We start from the raw sequence: 22,157 nt of genomic DNA on the forward strand, positions 1-22,157 counted from the left end.
TGAGGGCTGTGCTGCTGGTCTGCACCTCTGGTGAACAGGGAATGTCCCTTCATGTGAGAAGGCTTTCTGATAAGCAGGCCTAGAACCATTATCCAGGCATAATAAGAACTGTCAGGCTGCATGTCTCAGAGATGTGCACCACATCCAGGGGTACTTGTACTTGCTGCCACTGTTAGTCTCACTTCTGGTCATGGGTCTGAGCTTGCCCTCCAGTTTAGGATAGTGTAAAGTACACAGCAAGGTTTCTCTAAGAGGAGATTAATCCACATTCAAAGTATCACAAAGCTGAGCTTTTGTTAATTCATCACACTGCATCAGTTTTGTATAAAAAGTTTATTTCTCTTCATGTCCATGAGAGTTGCACAGTAATTTTAAAAAGGGGGAGTTGTAGACACTAAGGATGTTTGCACTAACCAGACTCAGAGACAAGTCTATACACTACTTCTAGAAACTTTTGGTTGAGTCCCTGCACCATATATAGGCACATTGTCATTATGCTTTGACTTTTCCAGACACTTGGTAATTTAGGAAAACTTAAATGCGGCAGAGGAGCTTAAAAACATTAGAGAATGCAAAAAGAATAATTTAGTGCATTTACATAGCAGAAGTAACTAATACAAACCCTTCAAAAGCCATCAGCTCCAAAATTTAATAAACAAAAGTAATTTAACACACAAACACACATGGTGAATGCACCTGAAGGACGTTTACCTGGTTCTTAAACAGAATCAAACAAACAACTGTAAGCTGAACAGAATCTTCAGCTTGTAACTGCACCACACTCATTTTCAGGAACAGTGATGGTCTTTTTAGGCTCTTCGAAATCTGAAAGTTTACAACAGGTAGCAGGTCACTGACCACAGAATGCTCAAGTGGAGACATGCATATACAGCAGAGAAGCCTGTGTTTCATTGGTTCTATTACAAAGCCTCTGTTAAATGTTATGAAAAAGAAAAGGCTCAATAATTTTGAAATTGAAATTTCTTGAGCAGTTTCTTTAAAAATAGGAATGAGCTCCTGAATTAATCCTGCTCTTTCAGTTAAAATGTTATTTAATGAAAACTTTGATAAACCACGGATTGAGTATTTTTGTTGTGCATGTTATAAATGGGGGAGGAGAGGGTCTGGCACTGAGACTCCACTGACCAGACTCCCTAATCCAGCAAAAACAGCCATTACTTTTGGCTGGATGGGGTGAGCTGAACTCACACTGTCAGGTTCCAAAGCATGACAGCTGGCCAAACTAAGCAAAAGGAGTGCACAGCCAAAAGCCTGGAGAAGAAGGAGTCACAATGTTCTCATTTTAGCAAGTGAGGAATTTTAACTCCTCTCTTGCAACCTCACGCAAAATGGAAAAACTAAAATTAAATGAATTATCGAGATTTAAAATCTGGCAGTGCTGTAAGATGGATTGTAAAGTAACCATGTAGCTGAACCAAAGTTCCATACGCACAAAAGATTCAATTTGGACTGAGACCAAAGGCAGCAACTTTCCATTTGAAACAGAATTTAAAATGGAGAGAAGAACTGAAAATTGGAACCACGCTACTGCCAAGTTTTACCATAAGCCAGTCTAAGGATTTGCAGATGTGGTTTTGTTCCAGCTGAACAGATGCTACAAGATGTTTTCATATACTCACCCTCTGTCAAATCTACCCAGCTGTCTTCTGTCTCAGGCAGAGGGACCGAGATTCCCATTGCTTTCCGGATTCCGTAGGTACTGACAATGTCACCTGGAGTCACTTGCTGGGCAAGTTCCTTCAGGTTATTGGTTACTCTCTCCGCTGGGAAAGATAAGAGGATGTGTTTATATGCTAGATATAGACACCAAATTGCTGAATCACCCTGCAAACAGTTCAATTATTTAGTACAAAGGCAACTATGTTAAATAATATTTCTAGACCAGAAGATCTGTGCTGTGCTGTGTGCAGCCATGCAAGACATCCTGGGAACCAAGAGACAAAGTGAGAAGAACAGGAGGAATGAAACAGCTGCTGCCCAAGGCTTGCTGCCATCAGGAAACACCAGAAGTTAAAGAGTAAGTTAATGAAACCTGGGCCACACATGCAGCAGCTGGGAGAGGGCTGGTGGCACCCACACAGCACTGCTGTTAGTAATGGCTGGAATCTGGGATTCAGCACAAAGCTTTGGATATAAAGGGAGACTGTTCTTGCTGCTACAAATGTGGTTTTCCCTCAAGAAGGAAGCCATAAGTAATGAAACATAAAAAAGATAGTACTTGATCTGGTTTAGACTTGGTCATATTTCTTAAGTAATGGGGAGTTTATCTAATCACATCAATGTGGTTTAGACCATGAACAGTCTTGCAGAAGTCAGTTTTACTTGCCAAACAGGCACTCTGCACACAGTCCTGTCTTAGAGGGCTGCCATTAACAAAAGCTGTGTAGCTGATCTGTGAGACAAGCAGGTTTCAAATAACTAAAGAATGTATGACTGGTATTAATTCGTGTAACTCAACAGACTGATAACCAGATCCATCCTGGACCAAAGCTGGCCTTGCAGTAATAACCTGGTAATACTTAAGCAGACCTGTTCAAAGACACTACAGAACTCATGGAGTTATTGGTACTTGGCTATTGTCTGCCCCATGGCATACAGAAACTTCAATCACTTCTAGGGACATTTAGGAATAAAGAGGGAATACTTGTAATTACTATTCAAGATTTTCATCTGGTTTTACATCCAAAGAAGTTTAAGTTAATCCTCTAGGCCTAACAGAGCATATAATCTACACCACAGCCCTTAAGATTTTTTCGTCTTGGAGTTGATACCAGTTGGGACTTCATCAGTTCTGCAAGAATGATCAGAAAAGGTGTATTTACCCAAGTGCATTTCTCTGTAAGATGGACCCAGAAGACAAATCATATTAGGGGGTGGTTTTGTGCTCAGTCGTTCATTTTGAGCATCCTGGAGTTCTCTGAGCAGCTTTGTTGTTTCATCAAGTTTCCTTTGGAAGATTTCAGCCTCTGTTTAAAGAGAAAAAGAAAGTCCTGACTATTAAGATCTAAGTAATGTCTATTTACTTACTTTATGATACAAAATATTGTGAGGGACTGAGAAACTAAAAGAGTTACAGACATATCAGAACTTTGGCTACCAGGAAGACTCACCTTCAGAATCAAACTCTTCTATAGGCATGCCAAAGTTTGTAACTGCCTTTAGGGCTGTAAGTCTGTCACTATTAGCAGCATCCAACCTGGCAGCAATATCAATTTCCATGATCTGAAAAAAAAACCCCAGCAAGTAATAATTTAGATTATACTTAGCTCAGCCTTGAAACAACAAAATTTTCTGGGGAAGATCAGAACACAAAGGTAAGAGAGCCTGCTCTACGAAAGTAAGTGAACATACACAGGGAAAGCTGAAAAGACAACCTGTATAACTTACTGTTCTACAGTTAGTGTTTACTCATTCTATTTCATATGCAAATAGAAAACAGCATCTGCCAAAACCGTTGGGGATATGCACAAATGATGGGGTAACTTAAGACCAACTAAAAAACAGTTTTAGAATTCCTTCAGCTCACCTAAAGGAGATTTTATCAAAGATCTGGTTGCAGATGAAGAGATGCTTCAGGAGAGCACCCCTGGCCCTAGAACTGCTTTCTCTAGCTGAGCAAAGTTTGGGGGGAATGATTGGAGATCTGTAGTGTATTGTCTATAAGGGGCATAAAGTGAGAACTTCTCAAGGTGCTACATGTGGCACCTACACTCACACTACAAATTCAAGTTAAACAAAACCAGATTAATTTAGAAACAAAGCTATAGCTCCAAACAACCACAAACAAAAACCCATAAGCATTTTCTTCTAGCTCTCTTAAAATATAGGTAAGATGTAATGTTTTGGAGAACCTTACTGTCCTCAAGCCTACAAAGGGAACACACCATTTTTACGAGATTTACAGCTTGTCCAAGTCTCAGTGCTGTTGTACAGCCCTGAAAGTTTTAGGCCATTTTATAACTGTAAGCTTGGGCAGGTTGGTTGGAGAAGTTAGTAAAGAAAAATTTTACCTTTACATCTTTCATTGCATCACTTCTTTCCTGTGGGCCTTCAGCTTCCTCACATGGCTGAATAAAGAAAGGATTTTAAAAGATGGCATTAAAATGACTCTTTAAAATTCGAAGTAAAATCTTAAAACATGCCATTTTTAGGTAAGTATGCAATGTCATAATGTGCTTTCACTGTAAAGTAAGTTATGAAGCAGCTATTTTTTAGGGTCTTTCTGGGGGTACTGATGTTTACTGAAATACATTTTTTTCAGCTCAGGTTTTATTTCTCTTTGCAAAGTTCACAGTGATGTCACATCAGAGACTATTTACTGGGGTGCAGGAAGAAGAGGAAGGGTGGTTATTAGAGGCTGAAATGTTTTCTGTTTCTCTATGCAATTAATATTGATTAATAATTAATCTCTTAATACTGCCAAGAGTAAGAGGCCAGACCCTGACAGTCAGTGCCACTACTGGGTACAAGAAAAGAGATAATGTGTAATGCTAAGGAAAGGTGTGAGCTGAGCTGAGGCAAAAAGGTCCATGAACTTTTTCTTGGATTAACTTAGGTAATATTTGATCCATTCAGGCTACAATCTGTTTATTTCAATAAACAGTTGGCATTGATTTGAAACTCAAAGGAAGACTTTTAGTTAACAGGAACAGCTCTGAGGAGATTCTCAAATAATTTCTGGATTGTCAATTAAGCTAAGGTTATCAAATGAGCTCCTTTGATTCCAGTTGTATTTAGCACAGACAGGACTGGAATTTCCTAAGAACCTGAAGTCACTGTTCAGTATTTTTACATAGCACATGTTTGAGTTTAAAAGCATGGTACCAAGTAAAGGGAAAAACTATGTATTAATTCACCTGAACTAAACAGTGGCAGCCAGAAATCTGATAAAATTTTCATGGAAAAAAAAGCCTGTCAATGATCACCTTATTTTTAAACAACTGCTTATTGGTCTTGAAACAAGAGTTAGTGATAATGGGAATGGGATAATGGACAAAGAATGGGTAATTATATCTCTATGTACAATATGCTAATATTCACTAATTAACAATACAGTAATTCCTTTCCAGAAAATCCTGCCACTGGAGGCAAAGGCCAGTCTTTACCTTCCAATTCTATTGGTTAAAATGAAGCCCATCAATAGGATCAGCATAATCTATCTCTTGCTTTAGAGCTTGTGTGCTAAAACCAAAGACCAGATAGTACACAAATCCACTCTTACCATTTCTAGTTCTCTGAGAGCCCTAGAATGTCCTCCTTTAGTTAGAACATCCAGCAAACTATCAGCCATTAAGAGAGGATAATCCTGGGATTTCATAAAAAAATCTTGAATACTGAAAAAATAGAGATAGTTAAGGTAACTACTTTCATATCAAACATTTATGTAAAAATGTTACATAAGGTCAAACCAATATGTAGAGCACAGAAAACACAAAAAGTAGCACAGGATCTGATCAAAATAGATTGCTTTAGTTTAATCATGCCTGCCTTGTGTAGCTGAGGAATCCATTCTGCATGGGACACTGGAAAAGTTGGAAAAGTGTAGTGTCTCAGGCAGCTGCATCAACACAAAAGCAAACTTGCACAGGCCCTTCACATTTACACTGTACTAAAGCATTGCTCCCTTTCCTAAGAATTTATATCACTGTGCCTGCTCCTTGTGAAATTCTCACAAAACAAAGGGACTTTTTGAAATTTTTACAATCAAAACCAAGAAACCAATAGAATTCTTTTTACAAAGCTGTATCTCATTCAAGGCAGTAAATAATGTGATAAACCCCCACCAGTTTGTATTATACCAACATTTGTACAACTCAATATTCTTCTGGCTTGGAACATGAGTCTTTCAGTTAAAAATACATTTAAGTTTAGACAGTGTACTCCTAGGAATCAGCAGCATCAAAACTCTTCCATCTTGGCTAATTTCACTTTAGAGGCAGATTCTTCTGAAGTGTTTGTTTCTAACACAAACAAACCCCTGTGAGCTCTAAAGACAGTGGGGCCATCACTCCACAGCAAAGCCAGCCCATCCTGCAGAGAGCTGGCCATGGGAGCTGTATTGTGCACCCTGCTTGCTGCATTACCTGGAAGATCCTTGGTTAGAGTCTTCCCCATATGTTGAATAGATCAGGTCAGAATCTTCTTTGCTTATGTTGGCAAACGTCGAATCGTACGTTGGTGCATAGGAACTGAAGGGTCCATAATTCAAGTATGTCACTAATGAATAACAATAGTATTAATTATTACCCTGCTTTGTATGCTTCAGATAGAAATGAGAAGGGGCTGTAAGACAATCCCCACGAAAAAATTTTGAGGGAATGTATTTCTTAAGGTGAAAACAAGCTTTCACAGAATGCCATCTGTTCACATGGGAACAATTTTTAGTAATATCTAAATCAAATGCATTTGTATTTGCAAATTGTCATTAATACCACTGTGTGCCTTAGCACACCATGAAGAGTCTGATGCTGGAAAAAGGTTCTCAGGCTGACCCCTGCTCTTTTAAAGCCATCAAAAACCTTTCCCTATGGGGTTGTTTCTCTTCTCAGTGTAGATAAAAAGTAAATCTCTTACCCCTTTTGTATGTGTGACTTAAGCTGGACTCTGGGATACGCTGTTTAATTGTGCAATGGATACGAAGAATCACAGAATGGTTTGGGTTGGGAAGGTCCTTAAAGATCATCTAGTTCCAACCCCTCAGCCAGGGGCAAGGACATCTAATAATGTGCTTTATTTTTAGAAATCCTTAGCTCCAAGTTTATGTGCTAGTAACAAGATCAATACACTTTGTTTATATAAGAAGAAAGATTTGTATTTTTTTTTAAAAATCAGAACTTACCTGGAGTAACCTTGTTTCTTTTATCTTCTTTGAACCCCTGTAATGTATTAACTCCTGACTGAAGCCTTCCTGCTGTCATTCCCAGCTTTACAGGGCAGTAACCTGGCTCTGCAATAGGACATACCAAAATACAGAAACAGAGAAGGCCATAGGAACATGACCAAACTCATTTAATTCTCACAGCTAAGAACTCAAAATAAACAGGACATAGCTCTCAAAGTGTGCTTTCCTATCCAAATGCTTCATGCTAATGATCTGGGACCCAGACAGTTCCTAATTCTAAAACATCTGTGACCTTCTGGGTCAGCAGACACTGCACTCTGTACATGAATCAGAAATAAGAGGATCCCAAGAAATTCTCCAGCAGCAGAAGTGTTCTTTTGCAGCTTCCACAAACAGCTGACACAAATCAGAGAAGCAACAGCACTGAGGGCATCCACCAGCTGCTCCTAACAACAGCCACAGCTGAGGCCCATCTATGTGATCTCTCAGCTGCAGCTTTTCCAATCCAGATCTTTATCAGGCTGGAAAGAGGCATTCAGTTCTTGGCCAGGATTTGCTCATCTGCCCCTGCAAAATGCCAGGTACGTGGAAGTCACTTGTTACCTGAACCGTGCCAACTTACCTCCTGCAGCGAGGTCAACGGGATTAAGAAGGCCCAGAGTTGTTGTGCCATCTGGTTTCCTTCGTTCAAATTCACACTGAAATAAGATTGGACTATTAGACTATGGTACTTGAAATTCATGGTCCTTAAACTAATGAAAACACTTAATGAAACTGTCCTATCTGCAGGAATAAGAAAGGAAATCAGTTACTCAAAACTGAGTGCTGCTCTAAGTTTTTACTTTCATCACATACATTTATAATTGGTATAGGCACAAAGAATTAAGATATTATGATAAATATTAATGTTTCTGCAGAGGCCAAGTGACAAAAAATGTAGAAAATGGAACAGGCATAGTATTACCAATCTGAGTTTTTTCTGTAATATTAATAACCTTTGGTCAGGTATGTGTCTGTTTCAAAACTATGAGGTTTTTTGCAGGTCAGATTTAGTTTCTTGAGCTTTCTACTATTCATCTTTTTCTATTACTTTATTGAATATTTTAGCTCTACTTGCTCTGCTGATGAAATTCAGCATGCATTGAAATTGCACTTTTTTTTCAACCTTATGATGTTACATAGATGATCAATGGTGTAAAATGGTGTAAGCTGCAGTAAAAGCAGATGTAAGGTTTCAACTGGTGTAAGAGGTCAAGGAAACCTGGTTTATGGAAAAGGGAAAGGAGCTACCAAATCCCCCAGTGCTTACCTGGCTGTTTGCAAGGCGTCTGGTTAACTTCCCTCCAGACTCCTTCACAATCCGATCAATCTGCTCTTGTTCCCTTTCCAAGCTGCTGCTCCGTAATTTGTCCTCAAGCAGGTCTTTATCCTTCCTGTGAAGGTACCCACACAGCTTAGGGACTAGCTGGACACCAATTGCTAAATAACACAGCAGGATACTCTGACAATAGTTTTAGCCAACTCTGCTTTTGTAGACAAAACAACTAACAACAAAAAAAAGTGCTATTGAACGTGACTGTATTTAATACAGCTGGGGAAGGCATGTGACAAACACAGTTAATAACTGTAAAGGTCTCCTACAAAACTAAGATACTCTTGGAATATTGGATGCTCTTAATTTTAGTATCCAGCATTTATTTACCTAAATATTTACCATCTTCATATCTGGTATTTCTAGAAATGAACAGCTATTTCAGAAAGTACACTTTCTGTAGCTAGGCAGCTCCATGTTTCAAATACAACTACTATGTAAACAAACAAACAAAAAGTAACCAAATTGGCTATGTAGCTTTTTGTACCAAAATGTTTAAAAGCACATGTTTGCAAGCTTTCTCCAAAACTACACAGTGTCTGTGAAATAGATACTAAACCAGAAAATAATTGAAGGAATGGAGTTGATGAACAGTACATGATTACCTACACTCAAAAATGATTGTATCAAAAATGATTCTAAACTTATTTGGCTTTAATAGATGAGGATGCTTTATGTAAGTTTTGATCCCTTAAGATGAAAATGTCTAAGCAGTACCAGAGAGAAACCCACATCCACTCTACCCTAAGTCAATTTGTTTCTGTGGCATTTAAAAGGTGTATCCTACAAAGACTCAGATAATACTTCACTTTTTGTGCTCTTTGCTGGGTGTTTTGAATGCTTTGGTGTCACCATCCACAGGTTCTCCTCTGTCCTTCCCAGGACCATTTTCCTCTTCCCCAGTTTGCTGCACATCTGTCTTGTCCTTCTGCTTCCTTGTCTTCTGCAGGTCAGCCATGAATTCTATACTTTGTTTCAGGCTCTGAATTCTCTCCTGAATAACATCAAAATCCTTTTATTTGCTGCTTCAATTATTCTTTTTGTAACCTACCCATAGAAACTCATTTTATCTGAGTTCTTTCTTACACTAGCAAACAAACAGAATCTAGAAGGTGAAATACTAAATGCAACTATTTCTATAATGACTGATCTGGCAGCACTACTAAAACAATGTACTATTTATATTCCAATATACAAGCATTTGACAAATACCATGCAAGGTTTTATTAATTTTCAAGAGATCCCTGTAAAAGGGATAAACAGAGATCAAAAAAAGAAGTAGTATACTTTTGAATATTTTGTTTGGTGTTTTTTGTTACCTGGCTAAGTATCTTCATCCCTGAGTGCAGCAGTTTTTTTGCAGCTTTGTAGTAAATGGTGTCTGGTTTGTTGTAAATCATTGCATTATTACACATCAGTTTGAAGTTATCCTGTTCAAACATGAATAATTTTGGAATGAAAGTTAATTTTACAGTGTACTATACTGATATTGTTGATGCAAATGGGGTCTCTTGAGCTTTAGGGAAAAAAGCTTAGAAGAATACTTTTAATTAATGAATTTAAGAAATCTATTGAAAATGTAAACAGTATGTTTACATACATACAAATGTATGTAACTTTATTTTAAGACTTGAATCTATCAACCCAAAAAACATCCTTGAAGTATTCTAAAGTGTTCAGTACTGTTTGTAGTTTTTAAAGTTTTAAGGAAACCCTCTGAACTACAACTACCCACCTCCTGGCCACTCAGCAGTCATTAAAACAAAGTGAAGCAACATAACAAAGAAAAAAACAGCTGCAGTGCCAAGTTAAATTATTACAAAGACTATCCCAAAGTTTTAGTTACAATGAAGAAATGTATGCTTGTTTGAAACTCAAGTGAGCTAGAAACTGCATTCTTAGCTCACTGCAGCCTCTGCAGGTGAGTATGTTTTATCACATCCTCATCATTTACAAAGCTAAATTTAAAAGCTAACCAGAAAAAGCTGTTACAACAGGGAATGCTCTTCTTATGGTTTGGTGATCTAAAGAATGTGCAAGAAAATAAAACCAATGCTATTAACTAACATCTGCCTAATTGATAATTACACACAATCTAGCCCAGTAAAGAACTAGAGTATTTCTGATGAAGAAAACAAAACAAAACTAGGCCCCACATCTCTTAGAAGTTCAAGGAGGTTTTCAAACCAGGCCCTTGAATCCATTAGGCACACTACAGCACCAGGACAAGTGGCTGCTGTCAACAGGACCAAGCTCACAGTGCCTTTACTCATTGATCTCCATGACCAGACCAGCCTGGGAAAAGTGACACATCTAAAATATGCTGAAGGACAGATGGACAGATTCCATGCAATCCTGCACAAAACCTGGAACCATCTCCATCTTTTTGAGATGCACATTTACAAACCAGAAGTGCTTTCTCTTTTACACTCAGAACTTACTTGCTCACAAAAATTCAAGAAGAAACATTCCTTGAGGCAGAAGTACTGATTCATTTTGGCATCTTTCTATTCCCATAAAGTCCTAGCCTTCAAGTCAATTGAGCATAATACACCTCTGTAGTCAAAACAAAACTCAAAACATTACCTTTAATTCTTCTATGGACTGGTACCCATTGTTCTTGATCTTCTCTTTCATGGTACTAAAATCCATTGGGTTTTTAATGATCATGGAATAGCCAGGGGCAATAAAGTCAGTCACCGGAAATGAAAAGAAAGAACTTGGATCCTTTCTGTTAAGAAATGAAAGACATTTTTTTATGTTTCAACTTATAACAAAGAACTGAGTTTAGAATTAAATAGAAAGGAAATAACTAAGCTGAAAAGAAATTAGAACTATAAAGAGAGAAACAGCTTATGTCAGCATAATCTTTCCCTTTTAAGGTTGAAAAGATCTCATATGCAGATCCATGTACCAAAAAAGTACTACAAATATATTTCAGAAGTTCTTTCTATATTTTGATAACTATCTGTATACCCCAGAAAATGAAAAAAAACCCCATTTTTTTTAAAGGTTTTACATTTTAACAAAGGTGTTTTGTACCATATTAGGAATAATTAAAAAAATATACAGAATATAAGAATATTCTTGTGTTTCACCCCTTACTCAGAAATTATCAGAAGGGAAGAGACAGAGTTCAAAACCACAAGTGCTGCTTTTTGTATGCACAGAAAGGGAGCCAAAACTAACACAGGCATCTTTGGATATTTTAAGGTTCTTGAAACTGACATCACATCTAGGTCTTGAAAATTTATAGATAAGAGAAAACTTGCAAACAAAGTTTCAAGCCTAGTGAGACAGCTAAAGTGAAAGATCTTTCAACCTAACTTGTACAAGATGCAGATAGTCTTAAAGTCAAGAAATATTATCTTAAATAGGAGACTATTTGAAAAAACTGCAGACTTGATTGTTTTAACCAAAAGACATGTGGTTAGTAAAACAGTAAGAGAACATGAGTTCTCAAGTGCATACTTCCCTTTCATAGGAAATAACGCTAAAATAGGAGAATTCAAGGTAAAAGAAACTTTGGCAAGTTAATTATAATCTCTTGTGCCTTCCTTTCAAAAGGTTCCTCTAAAGAAAGCATCATATTATTGGAAAACTTTCCTGGTTTTGAAAACTTTTTAAAACTACAATGAACTTGAAACTGGAGGTGTTCACAAGAAGCCTAAGCTGAAGTTCTAAGTACACTTTCTTAAACTAGCACTTAAATTCCTCCAACAGCCCTCTTAGCAATATATTTACCAATAATATTTTCACTCAGCTTTGTGTGTGCCCCTTCCCTTACTGGATATTATTTTCCCTTCACAGCTCTGCAAGCCTGTAGCACAGACATTACCTCTGCAGCTGTCTCATGAGTTGATTCAGAGCCTCCTGAAGTGGTGTCTGCTCCACCTCTAGACCAAAAACAAGGGGGGGGAGAAACAGTGTGAGGCAGAACTGACTGCACTCCCAAGATATCAGAAATCAACCAAACAAAACTGATGCCCCTTGAGAATTCAGTACAAAGAAAAGAATACCATGGCAAACCCCACAATACCTACAGGGGATCTACTTTTCCCATTACCCTTACTTGACATTCTGCTCACTCTGACAGAAATACCAAAGGAAGTATACAGAAATCTAATTCCAAACTTTGGTACAAGATGGAGAAAAACACTGAGATGGCACAAAATGCCAAGTCACTTACTACAAAAATAAACAAAGAATGATAAAACATGAGTCAATTACAGAAAACATGAATTAGCAAAAGAAATTTCTTTTTTCCCCCTACCCTCCTGCTTGGATAAAGTGCTGGTCAGTGGTTTCTCTGGTGACAATTCCATTCTGACGGGGGTCTGACATTTCAGCTCCTGCTCTCCCTCACTGTCTCCATGGTCTCGATCTCGTTTCTTTTTATCCTCCTGAAAAGATTGTTATGGAAATTTAAGAGCACCTGCAAACCTGCATTATTAATGTACATAATGCTCTCTAGATTGTTGCAGTGTGATGAAACATCGTCATTGGGGACACTAAACACACACCACTAGATTTTTCAAAACATATTCATAAAGTTTAAAAGATAAGAATAGTTTGTAAGTGCTTAAAAATTCTGTATTCTTTATGTACTGTCTCCATCTGCTGGACACTGAAATAATTCAGCCATACAATGCAATGTATCACTGAATTAGGTTTTTAGAAAATGTGACAGCTATGTGGTGTGTATCCTTTAAAAATGAGACAGGAACGCCTCAAACACCGAGGCTGAATGTATTCCAGCTTAAGAATACAAGTTACAGTCATATCTGCTGACTTTTTGCTGAAACCTAGAGAAAGTCAAAACATTTTTTTTGCTAAAATGCAGGCGCATGAACACATACCTTAACTTTTCTCCTTCTTTTCTCCTTTTCTTCGCCAGGAACTTGTTTTTCTCCTTTCTTTCTCTTTTTCCTTTTTCTGTCCTTGTGTTTTTCATGTTCAGATTTGTCTTCGTAGAGGCTGGAATCAAGTCCTGCATTTCCAGTGGACAGCTCAGCAACTTCATTTCCTCCAACTTTCAGCACCAGCTTCAGTGGCTTTTCTACATATTCTTAAACCGGCAGAGAAACAGGCTGTGTGAGTATCAGATAAAACACAGTCCCGTCCTCAGTAACCCCCGCGATCGCTCCTCTTCCTCACCGCACCATTTCCTCATTTCCAGTCCCTGCAGCTGCTTCTCCCCCGCGCAGAGCCGAGCCCGCCGCCCATCTCCCGTCCCCGGGCCCGCGGGCGGAGCGAGGGCCCCGCTGCCCGCAGCCTCAGCCCGGAGCGTCCGAACAGCCCCGGCGCTGGGCCCGGCGGGGCGGGGCGGGCGCCGCTGGGGGCTTCGGGGCCCGCGTCCGCTTCGGGCCGCGCTGCCCGGCGGCCTCTGCCCGCCCACCCCCGGAGGGACCCACCCTCGTAGGGATGTTTGTCCGACTTGTGCTTCTTGTGCTTCTTCCCCATGGCCTCGGCCCGGCCCGCCCGGGAGAGGCCGCGCTGTTGAGGCGGAGCCCGGCCCGGCCTCGCGCGGCCCGCAGCGGGCGGTGGCGGCCGCAGCGCCCCCTGGCGCGCCGGAGGTCTGGCGCAGGGCAGCGGTGGGCGGGTGAGCGGCGGCGGGGCCGGGCAGCGGCGGGGTCGGGATCCGCCACCCCCGAGCCGCGGTCGGCCCGCGCCTGTACGGGGCGAGCTCGGGGCATTTCCCCTTGTGAGCAGCCCCCTCCGCTCCCCGGGCAGCGTCGCCTTTCCAGAACCCTCACGGCATCCTACCGAATCAGAGAATGCTCAAGGCTGGAAGAGACCTTTAAAGTCATCAAGTCCCGCTGACAAGCCAGCACTACCCCTAAAGCGCATCACCCTGAGCCAGATGCACACACTTCTAAAATACCTCTAGGGATGGTGACTCCACCACCAGATCACCCGAATAGTGATTTTTTTTTTTCCCCTAATATCTGTCTGATCTCGCCTGTCCTGCGCCTGCCCTCAGCCTCCCGCGCCCTCTCCCCTCACGCAGCCGCCGGGAGCTCCTCGCTGCTGCCCCGGGGGTGCCCCTTGCTCCCGGCCTGAGGCGCTCCGGGCCCGCGTCCCTGCCCCTCTGATCCCACCCTTGGGGACCCGGGCCAGTGCAGCGCTTCAGAGACTTGGACAGGATTCACGGAGTCACAGAATCACTGAGGCTTGAAGGGAGCCCCGCGGCCATCCAGTCACTCCTGTGACCGGTCACCACCGTGCCAGCCAGACCCTGGCACTGAGGGCCGTGTCCGGTCTGTCCCTGAACACCCGCAGGGACTGTGACTCCACCACCCGAGTACTCAGCTGAGTCCCGCTTGTTGGCAGAACCCGGTGCCACAGAATGTCCCCTGCCGTGACTGCGTGTGCCAGGGGCTGAAGGTGACAGCAGCGGGCGGGGTGCTGTGGCAGTCTGTCCTTCTGACAGCAGAGTTTACTCTGCTCCCGGCTGGGTGCCCAGGGGCCTGCGAGGTTTGCCGGCTTCTCGGCTGCGATGTGGCCACGACCTGGCTGCTGCTGCCGGCCGGGCTCGTCAGGCGAGAGCTCCAGCTTGCCACAGACCCTCAGCCCGGGACAATGGCTCGCTGCTCCTGGAGTTTGAGAACCCGTGCCTAAATTTGTACCAGTGAGGAGAGCAGAGGATGTACCCACCCGAGGAAGGGTTGGCAGAGGTGTGTTGAGCCTGTACCCATCCAAGGGACAGGTCTCTCCTGTGCCCTGGCAAACAGCAGCGATGGCTGTGCCTGTCCTGCACAGGCTGGGACAGGCTCTGCCTTGCTGGCTGAGTGCCTAAACCTGCTCACTAGTTTTGAAAGCAAATACTTTACAATCAGGTTAAAACTCTAAGGAAAGTATATATATTGTCCATTACAGGTCAAAAATAAGAAATTCTGATCTCCTAAAAATGCTGAAAGTCACCCATTTGCCTTGTGTGAGAGTGCTCCCAGAGCAAGCAACTGGTTTTCAAAATTAAATGCAATGCTGATAGTATAGTCTTCCAAAGTTAATAGTGTATTTATTGCTATTGCTTAAGCTGCAGTCATTGCTGTTTCAACAGCACTGTGTTGTTCAACAGCATTGTTTTCTGCCAAGACCTCTTCAATAGGGCATCTTGAAATTTCACTTCTCTGAAGTTAGGAGTGCAAAAATAAACTCTTTCTATTTCAAAAGAGAAGCTTTAATTTATTCCCACACAATTGTCCTGTAAGTATTCCTCAAGTTTGTTGAATCATAAGTGATGTTTTATAGCCAAAAAGAAAAAAAAAAAGCTGTTAATTAGAAAATTTATGATATGTATGGCTGTACAGCAATACAAGGTTTATTTTGAGAGGTTGTGAAGATTGAGAAAATCTCTTATCTGCTGTCCATTCAGTCACTGGGAGTGTAATCAGATGTGACAGCTTTGTTTTGCATTTTGCTGGTTACATTACTGTCATTTGGTGTCCTACTCAGAGAATTGTGTGGGTGGTGCTCTGGAATAAACCACAGCTTTCCTGTTTGATCTTACTCCAGTAGTTTGAAATTCAGTTATAATGGACGCAGTTGTTTTTCTAATTCACATCTGGATCCTTTAAAACTCTTATTGCATATGCAGTGAATGTTCTTAAGCATACTTTACTGAGAGGTAGAGGGCTTTTGCTTGGGATATGGCCATATGTAGAAAATACAAGACTAGTAAATATTTAAAGGACATGTTTTATAGAATGAAAAAAATGTTGCTATATCCTCTGTTCCCACAAGAAGATTGGCAGAGTTTCTAAGGTTTTTTCTTTTAGATATCATATGGTAAGATCATTTGTTCAATTGTTATTCTGAAATTTCCTAACTAATCTTCTCTTGAATTTAATAAAATCTCAGGGAATTACACACAAACAAGTAACATGAGACCTGGCCAATACTGAGAGCTGCTAGGTGTGTCCTTCAGCAGCATCCTCTGGGTCAGAGAAGGATATTTCTGAACAGTTAGTCCTCACACACACCTAGAATACACACTGGCTTTGCCACCCTTGTCTCTAGCTGTGCTTTCCCATTAGGAGATCAGCATTTCTTCCTGCTCCAAAGCCTTCTTACCCTAGCTGGACATAGTGGCTGAAACACCATTTGTAAGCCTATGAAGAGTTATCCTTGTTTGATAATAGAAAGGTGAGGTCTCGTTCTTGTTGGTTGAATGTGCAGAATTAATAATTTCAACTCATTGCATATTTTCTGAGGATCATATTCTTAATCTGTGTCAAGTTTCTAAAGCACAAATTTTAACTCAAGAGTGAGAGACAATGATATGTGTTGTTATCACTGTGAGCCACTAACAGAGAAAGTGTTCAAAAATAGATCATTGACTCATGAATGGTTTGGGTTGGAAAGGACCTTAAAGACCACGTAGTTCCAACCCCTCTGCCATGGACAGGGACACTTTCAGTAGACCAGGTTACTCAGAGCTCCATCCAGTCTAACTTTCAGCACTTCCAAGATGTCCAAGTGTTTGCACATATACCTTTTCCATCTCATAAAGAACTTTTATTGAGACCCATGGAAAGCATAAGATCATATTAGTGTATATCATTTAGCTAGACATCAAATACCATAATTATTTAAATTGGTAATGTGGATTTTTTTGTTTGTTTTGGTTTCTGCTTCAGGAGGAAGAGGTAGATCCTGGTAACTGCAGAAAGGTGCAGGGGCTGCTGCAAGGTACAGGAGGAGAGTGTGCCAGTCTTTGGAAGCAGGTTTCTGTGGATGCACAAGCATATAGAAACCTGGGATGCTAAAGCCACGGGGAGGTTTTCATAAGTGGGTTTGGTTTGTAGTCTGTGACACATGGAAACATTGGAATAAAGTTTTTGTGACAGACATTCATTTTAAACCAATGTTTTACCCCAACACACCTTTCTAAAAATACCTGAACACATGTGGCTGAAGTAAAGAATGCAGTCAATATTTTATTGTTGAGTTATTCATATGACTTTTGAATCAGTTACTCATTAGCTGAAAATGTGATCGATATAAATATTTTCTTGATTCTGTGAGTATCAAAGGGACATTGTCATTTTCCATGTCCTGATAAAATCCACTGTGACAGATGGAATTTTTTCCCTTAATTTGAATAGACAGTCTCATCATTATGATGCATTTGCTCTTTTTTCAGTTTAGCACTGAAGTGTCTAATTCATTTACTCATGAAAATAGGCAATTATCTGTTTCTGCCCCAAGATCCTTATGACTGTAATAAACTTTATAGTAAGGTTGTAATTCAGTCATAGGGATGATTATCTTATTGTCCATAAAGCACTCACATGGATCATGCTCTAAGATCTGTGTGTGTGTATATTTGTACAAGTCTGTGTTTTGTAAATATCTTTCCTGTGACCTTGCCCAAATTCTGCTGGCACCTCTTTTAATAACTCTCTTTTGAAGTGATTTTGTGCACCTGAAGAAATACCTTGTTGCACACCTCTGAATTAAAATAGCAAAATTTTTGCTAGACATGCATGAAATTGCATGAAATTTAAACATTTATGACCTTGGTTCTTGGCTGCTATGGCTGCACAGGTAGGGAAAATTAAACAGGATTCAGCTGGATCCTCATGAGAGAGGATTGATGGACAAATGGGATTTATCCATCATCCCTAGTCAACTGCATTATTTGGAGCAGAAGAAGGGAGAAACATGAACAGCAAGGAAGTTGGAACTGAAGCCTGTCTTAGCAATTGCAGCAGGTAATTTCTTTGGGGAGGAGAGATGTTACTGGCAGAGGCCATTAGGTTATATGTACATATTTTTTTTTTTTTGGTCAAAATATGGAATGGATGTCCAGATAAAACCACACCATCTGCTAGCAGCATAGGGCTGGGCATTGGAATTGAGGATGAAAAGTTTGAACTCTAGGTTGAGTCAAACTTAGGTCCTTTGAGATGTAACCAAATTATATTTACTCATGATTCTCAGCCCTGATCATGAGATTCTCTGATCCCATTGCCCTCACTCATGTGTGTCGTCCTGCTTGTTTTGAATACATGCAAGATTTGTCTGTTTGTTCAATTAAGATTAAGATATTAAAAGCCAGTTCTGAACTTCCTTGATTCACATACTTGGCCAGCCTTTAGTTAAAGTACTAAACATTTGTTTTCCCTATGCATTTTAATTACTTTTTGTCATATTTTGAATTGAATAAAATAACTGAAAATGCCTGTGCTCATAGCAGGCACATCACAATGCTCCATTAGATATATGTATTACCCAAATAATGTGGAGAGAAACCTTTTCCTAATAAATTTAAGTGCTGTAAGAGGAAAAATGATGATGAAATTTGTACTTGGATTAAATTTGCACTTGTAACCTATAATAGGAGAAAGTTTAAAACAAGTGTCTAGCTGAATGTCTTAGATGATACTCCAGTTAATTTTTTTTTTGTTTATGTAGCAATTCATCTTAAATCAAATTTTGTTTTCTGTAGTGGTGTCTCTAGAGGAAACACATTGAACAAAAAATAAGAGCATTATGCCACTTGGTGGTGTAATATGCAAAGGAAAAGCAACTTGTCTTCAAGAGAAGGAAATTTACATAATAGACAATTTTTGTTTTCTTATTATCTGATTAAGCACAGTATAAGACATTACATGAATGGTTACTTTTTAAAGACCTTTAATTTCATGCAAGTAGTCAAGCAAATTTTGTAGGATAAATTCTGGGTTTAGCTCAGCTCTTTCTGAAGGTGTTTGCATTCAAGCTATTAATGGTCTGTTAGTTGGTTCAGAAATCCTGGTACAGTTCTCTGTGGGAAATGTATAATTTAAAACTGGAGAGGGCCACATGAGATCTGCAGTGTCCCCCCACTGTGTAACAGCTTTGGTTTGCATCTGCTGGAGTCTGGTGTCCTTCATTCCCATTGCCAACAGGTGCAGGAGCTTCTCCCCAGGTGTTTGTGTTTTGTGCACTGACTGAGGAGCTGGGAGGAGGCACCGCAGTGCTTTGGGGGTGGCTGGAGCTGCACGGGCTGTGACCAGAAAGAGGAGATGGCCACCAAGAGCCCTGAAACACATGGACACATGTGCAGGGAACACCAAAGGGGAGGGGGATGTGTGCAAGGGCATCTTGGTGGGGCCCATTTATATTTCTCCATGCAACAAGGAGAATTAAAAGTCCAGCCTTCTCTCACCTTTAGTTTAAACTTCTTTAAGGAAGGTGTTTGGGCTCAGCAGGGTCTGCAGAACAGTGTGTGCAGAGACTAAATTTTATATTGCATGCACTGGTGTTCATGTGAAGGGAGAAAAATGAAGTTAAAAGAATCAGTAGGATGCCACTCTGCAAATTCTAGCAGAAGTAAACAGTTTCTGTGCTAAATGGGGTCCACTAAGGAACATCAATGTTAGTCAAACTATTGCTCTGAAGCAGTAATCAGAACTTTCTTTTCTGAGGGAAATGAAAAATGAGGGAAAAAAGAAGAAGTTTCCATTCCTGTTTGACAGAAACATCAAACTAACAGTTAAGTTTTATTTTCAGATTGAGGAAGGAAAAAATAAAGATGTTTTGACTGGTTTTTGGCATGAGTTTGGTTTGGCTTTTTAGTCTACAACCTAGAAAAAAAAATTAAGAACAACTTCAGCTTGGGCTGAATAAACTGAAGATTTGAGGTAGCTTTCTCCTTGATGACTGTACCATATTTAGGTACTAAAAGAAGTAGCAGTAGTAGTTAAGTAGTAGTAGTTGCTCATGCTAAGAACAAGGAACCAGCACAGTCCCAGTAGGTACCAATGTACCTGGGACCTTGTCCTAGGTTTTGCTACATTTCCCTGGCAATCCAGAATGTGTAGTAAAAGTGAGACCTTCACATGTCATCTGTAAGGAGGGGCTGACTCTAAATTTGTGCAGGCTGTACTCTGGTGCTTCAGAAGGCAGCCAACACCAGTGATGGTTATCTGCTGCTTGTAATGCTGGTTCTTAAGGATGATGACATCCTGGATCACATTCTCCTGGAAAACCTTCTCCAATCCACAAAGTTTTGCGTAAATTAGGGCTGGAATATTTTTAACTTTCCCATCACTAGCCAGGTGGCAGATTACTGATTTCCTTACATTACACATTCTGTCTCCTGAAACTTTCCAGTGCTACTGATACCCAAAGATATAGTGTGGATGGGAACTTACAATTTGTAACATGCTTCTATAGCTCCTGTGATATGCTCTGCAATTTTGTTCTCTGAGTAAAAGCTTGGAGGAGAGCAGCATAAAAAGAATGTACTGTAAAGTCACTTGACCCTTTAGATTACTGATTGTATGTAACCAAAAGAATATTATTTCTATATCCAGATGTTTAGGACCTGGTGCAAACCACAAATCTCTTAGAAATTACTAAGAATTTTTGGTTTAAGCTTCTTTTTTTCTTGTTTGTTTGTTTGTTTGTTTGTTTGTTCTAAACCATGTGGCAGAATACAGTCTTTAGAAAAGACTGGCTCAGGTCAGAAAATGACAATTGCACAGAAAATGAAATCAAATGAAAACTGTGAGAGGTTTGTCTGGCTGGGTTGATTTACTAAAATTCTGAAGCAATTTTAGTTCTTTCAAAGTCTCTGTGAATAACTAGCCTGATGTGGAATGAGAGGGGAGGTGCATGCAGTCTGTGAGGAAGAACATGGCTGTGCTGAGGCCTAATTAGGTTTCTGTTTATTATACTGCACTTCTATTGAGGGGGTTTGCTGAAAAAAGGTATGAAATGACAATGAAATGACAGCTATATGATCATTTTTTTTCACCTTTAAAGAAAGAACCCTAATTTGCTTAAGGGAGATGGGGAAGAAGTTTAAGGGTTTAAACATGAAACTGTTCAAATGGAGTCTGTTTGGTTAGACCAAAATTCCTTATGTCATCACTCATTAGTGTTGTTGCAGCAAGTGTTTATGCATGAGTGTCTGAGAAGAACTGGGTGTGATCAATTCAAAATGGCCTTGTCAGACTGCATGAAGTATTCTCTCTGAGATATATAGGGAAATGCCTATTTTATAATTTATTCTGACAGGGTATTCACGTTGCTGCTTTAAGTATTTCTCCAGATCTTTTCACAGTAGATGATCAATTAGTGCTTTACTTATTCTTTCTATTAATTTAAAACATGGAAATGACAATGTGGCTGCTTCTTGTAGGACTTTTGTGTATGCTGTGAAATGAAATCCATCAGGTCAGTGATCTGTCTGGTTCTGTCACCAACAGGTTCTTCGAGAGCTGCCTCTGGTTGCAGTGCCTTCCTTCTCCCCACTCTGGTAGGTCAGCTGAACCACAGCCCTCTGGAGGCCCCAGGGCAAGAATCAGAATCTGATCCTGGAACTGGAATGGACTTTTCATGTAGGTTTTTGTAAACTCATCTTTCCCTTCTGTGGTCATTGTGTCTCCAAAGGAGACTAAAAATTCTAAAAATTGCTTAGCATTTTATGCAAGTTTACATAGAGTTGCATTAGGCAATTTAAATGTGTGGTGGCACAGTCTGGATGTTACAGCCCAATGTTGGGCATTTATTTCTTGAAGGGCTTTGTCTTGCATGCTGAGAATGAAATGATCACCGGTGTCTGAAATTTTTAGCTCATGATTTGTTTTTCACCATATCTCATGTCAGGTTGTTCCTCAGGCTGATTGAACAAGTGTGTGTTTTCTCATTTATCAGGGTTTTATGCTTTTGTCCATTTCATTCACGTCCCTGTTTTTCTATACAGGAAACCTGCATTTCAGTCATAGTTATACTCATGCCAAATTTTCTCAGAAAATCAAAACTGATTTTGTTTAACCTTATAGCAAGCTAGCCAGTGTTTTTATCCTAAAACCAATGTATTTTTAGTCATATAACTTCTTGTCTTCAGTGCTTCTTGTTTTGTTTCTTTGTTTTTCAAAGGAGCAATTCTTCATCCTTGTTGATACAGGCTATAAGGTGAAAGTG

The 22,157-nt window shown here is 40.1% G+C and overlaps 1 protein-coding gene across 2 annotated transcripts; it reads right to left on the reverse strand.

The window, feature by feature from the left end:
* Window positions 1-318: 318 nt before the first annotated feature.
* On the reverse strand, window positions 319-13,804 carry BRD7 (bromodomain containing 7). 2 transcript variants are annotated; one of them, XM_071440377.1, is made up of 17 exons: window positions 13,649-13,804; window positions 13,094-13,302; window positions 12,508-12,637; window positions 12,073-12,130; window positions 10,821-10,965; window positions 9,554-9,664; window positions 9,044-9,228; window positions 8,172-8,295; window positions 7,485-7,560; window positions 6,860-6,967; window positions 6,105-6,237; window positions 5,243-5,354; window positions 4,032-4,088; window positions 3,132-3,243; window positions 2,844-2,987; window positions 1,641-1,784; window positions 319-825 (listed from the first exon to the last, which is right to left on the reverse strand). In XM_071440377.1, exons 1-17 carry the CDS (start codon window positions 13,695-13,697, stop codon window positions 761-763), a joined length of 1,962 nt encoding a protein of 653 aa, XP_071296478.1. In that variant the 5' UTR covers window positions 13,698-13,804; the 3' UTR covers window positions 319-760. The 2 variants fall into 2 exon arrangements, with proteins under 2 accessions (XP_071296478.1, XP_071296480.1); XM_071440379.1 differs by lacking the exon at window positions 13,649-13,804 and adding an exon at window positions 13,397-13,600.
* Between the last annotated feature and the right edge of the window lie 8,353 nt (window positions 13,805-22,157).

This window comes from Agelaius tricolor, unplaced genomic scaffold (assembly GCF_023055355.1).
Source record: "Agelaius tricolor isolate 1412-34295 unplaced genomic scaffold, bAgeTri1.0.p SCAF_15, whole genome shotgun sequence".
Classification (NCBI taxonomy): domain Eukaryota; kingdom Metazoa; phylum Chordata; class Aves; order Passeriformes; family Icteridae; genus Agelaius; species Agelaius tricolor.

Bases quoted from the DNA above. Each gene is read 5' to 3' on its own strand.
- BRD7 (XM_071440377.1), bottom strand. From the start codon at position 13,697: ATGGGGAAGAAGCACAAGAAGCACAAGTCGGACAAACATCCCTACGAG. The intron at 9,665-10,820 runs GTAATGTTTTGA...ATGTTTGAACAG, and splicing joins AGTCCATAGAAGAATTAAAG to GATAACTTCAAACTGATGTG. The intron at 6,238-6,859 runs GTAAGTTCTGAT...GTTATTCATTAG, and splicing joins AAGAAACAAGGTTACTCCAG to TGACATACTTGAATTATGGA.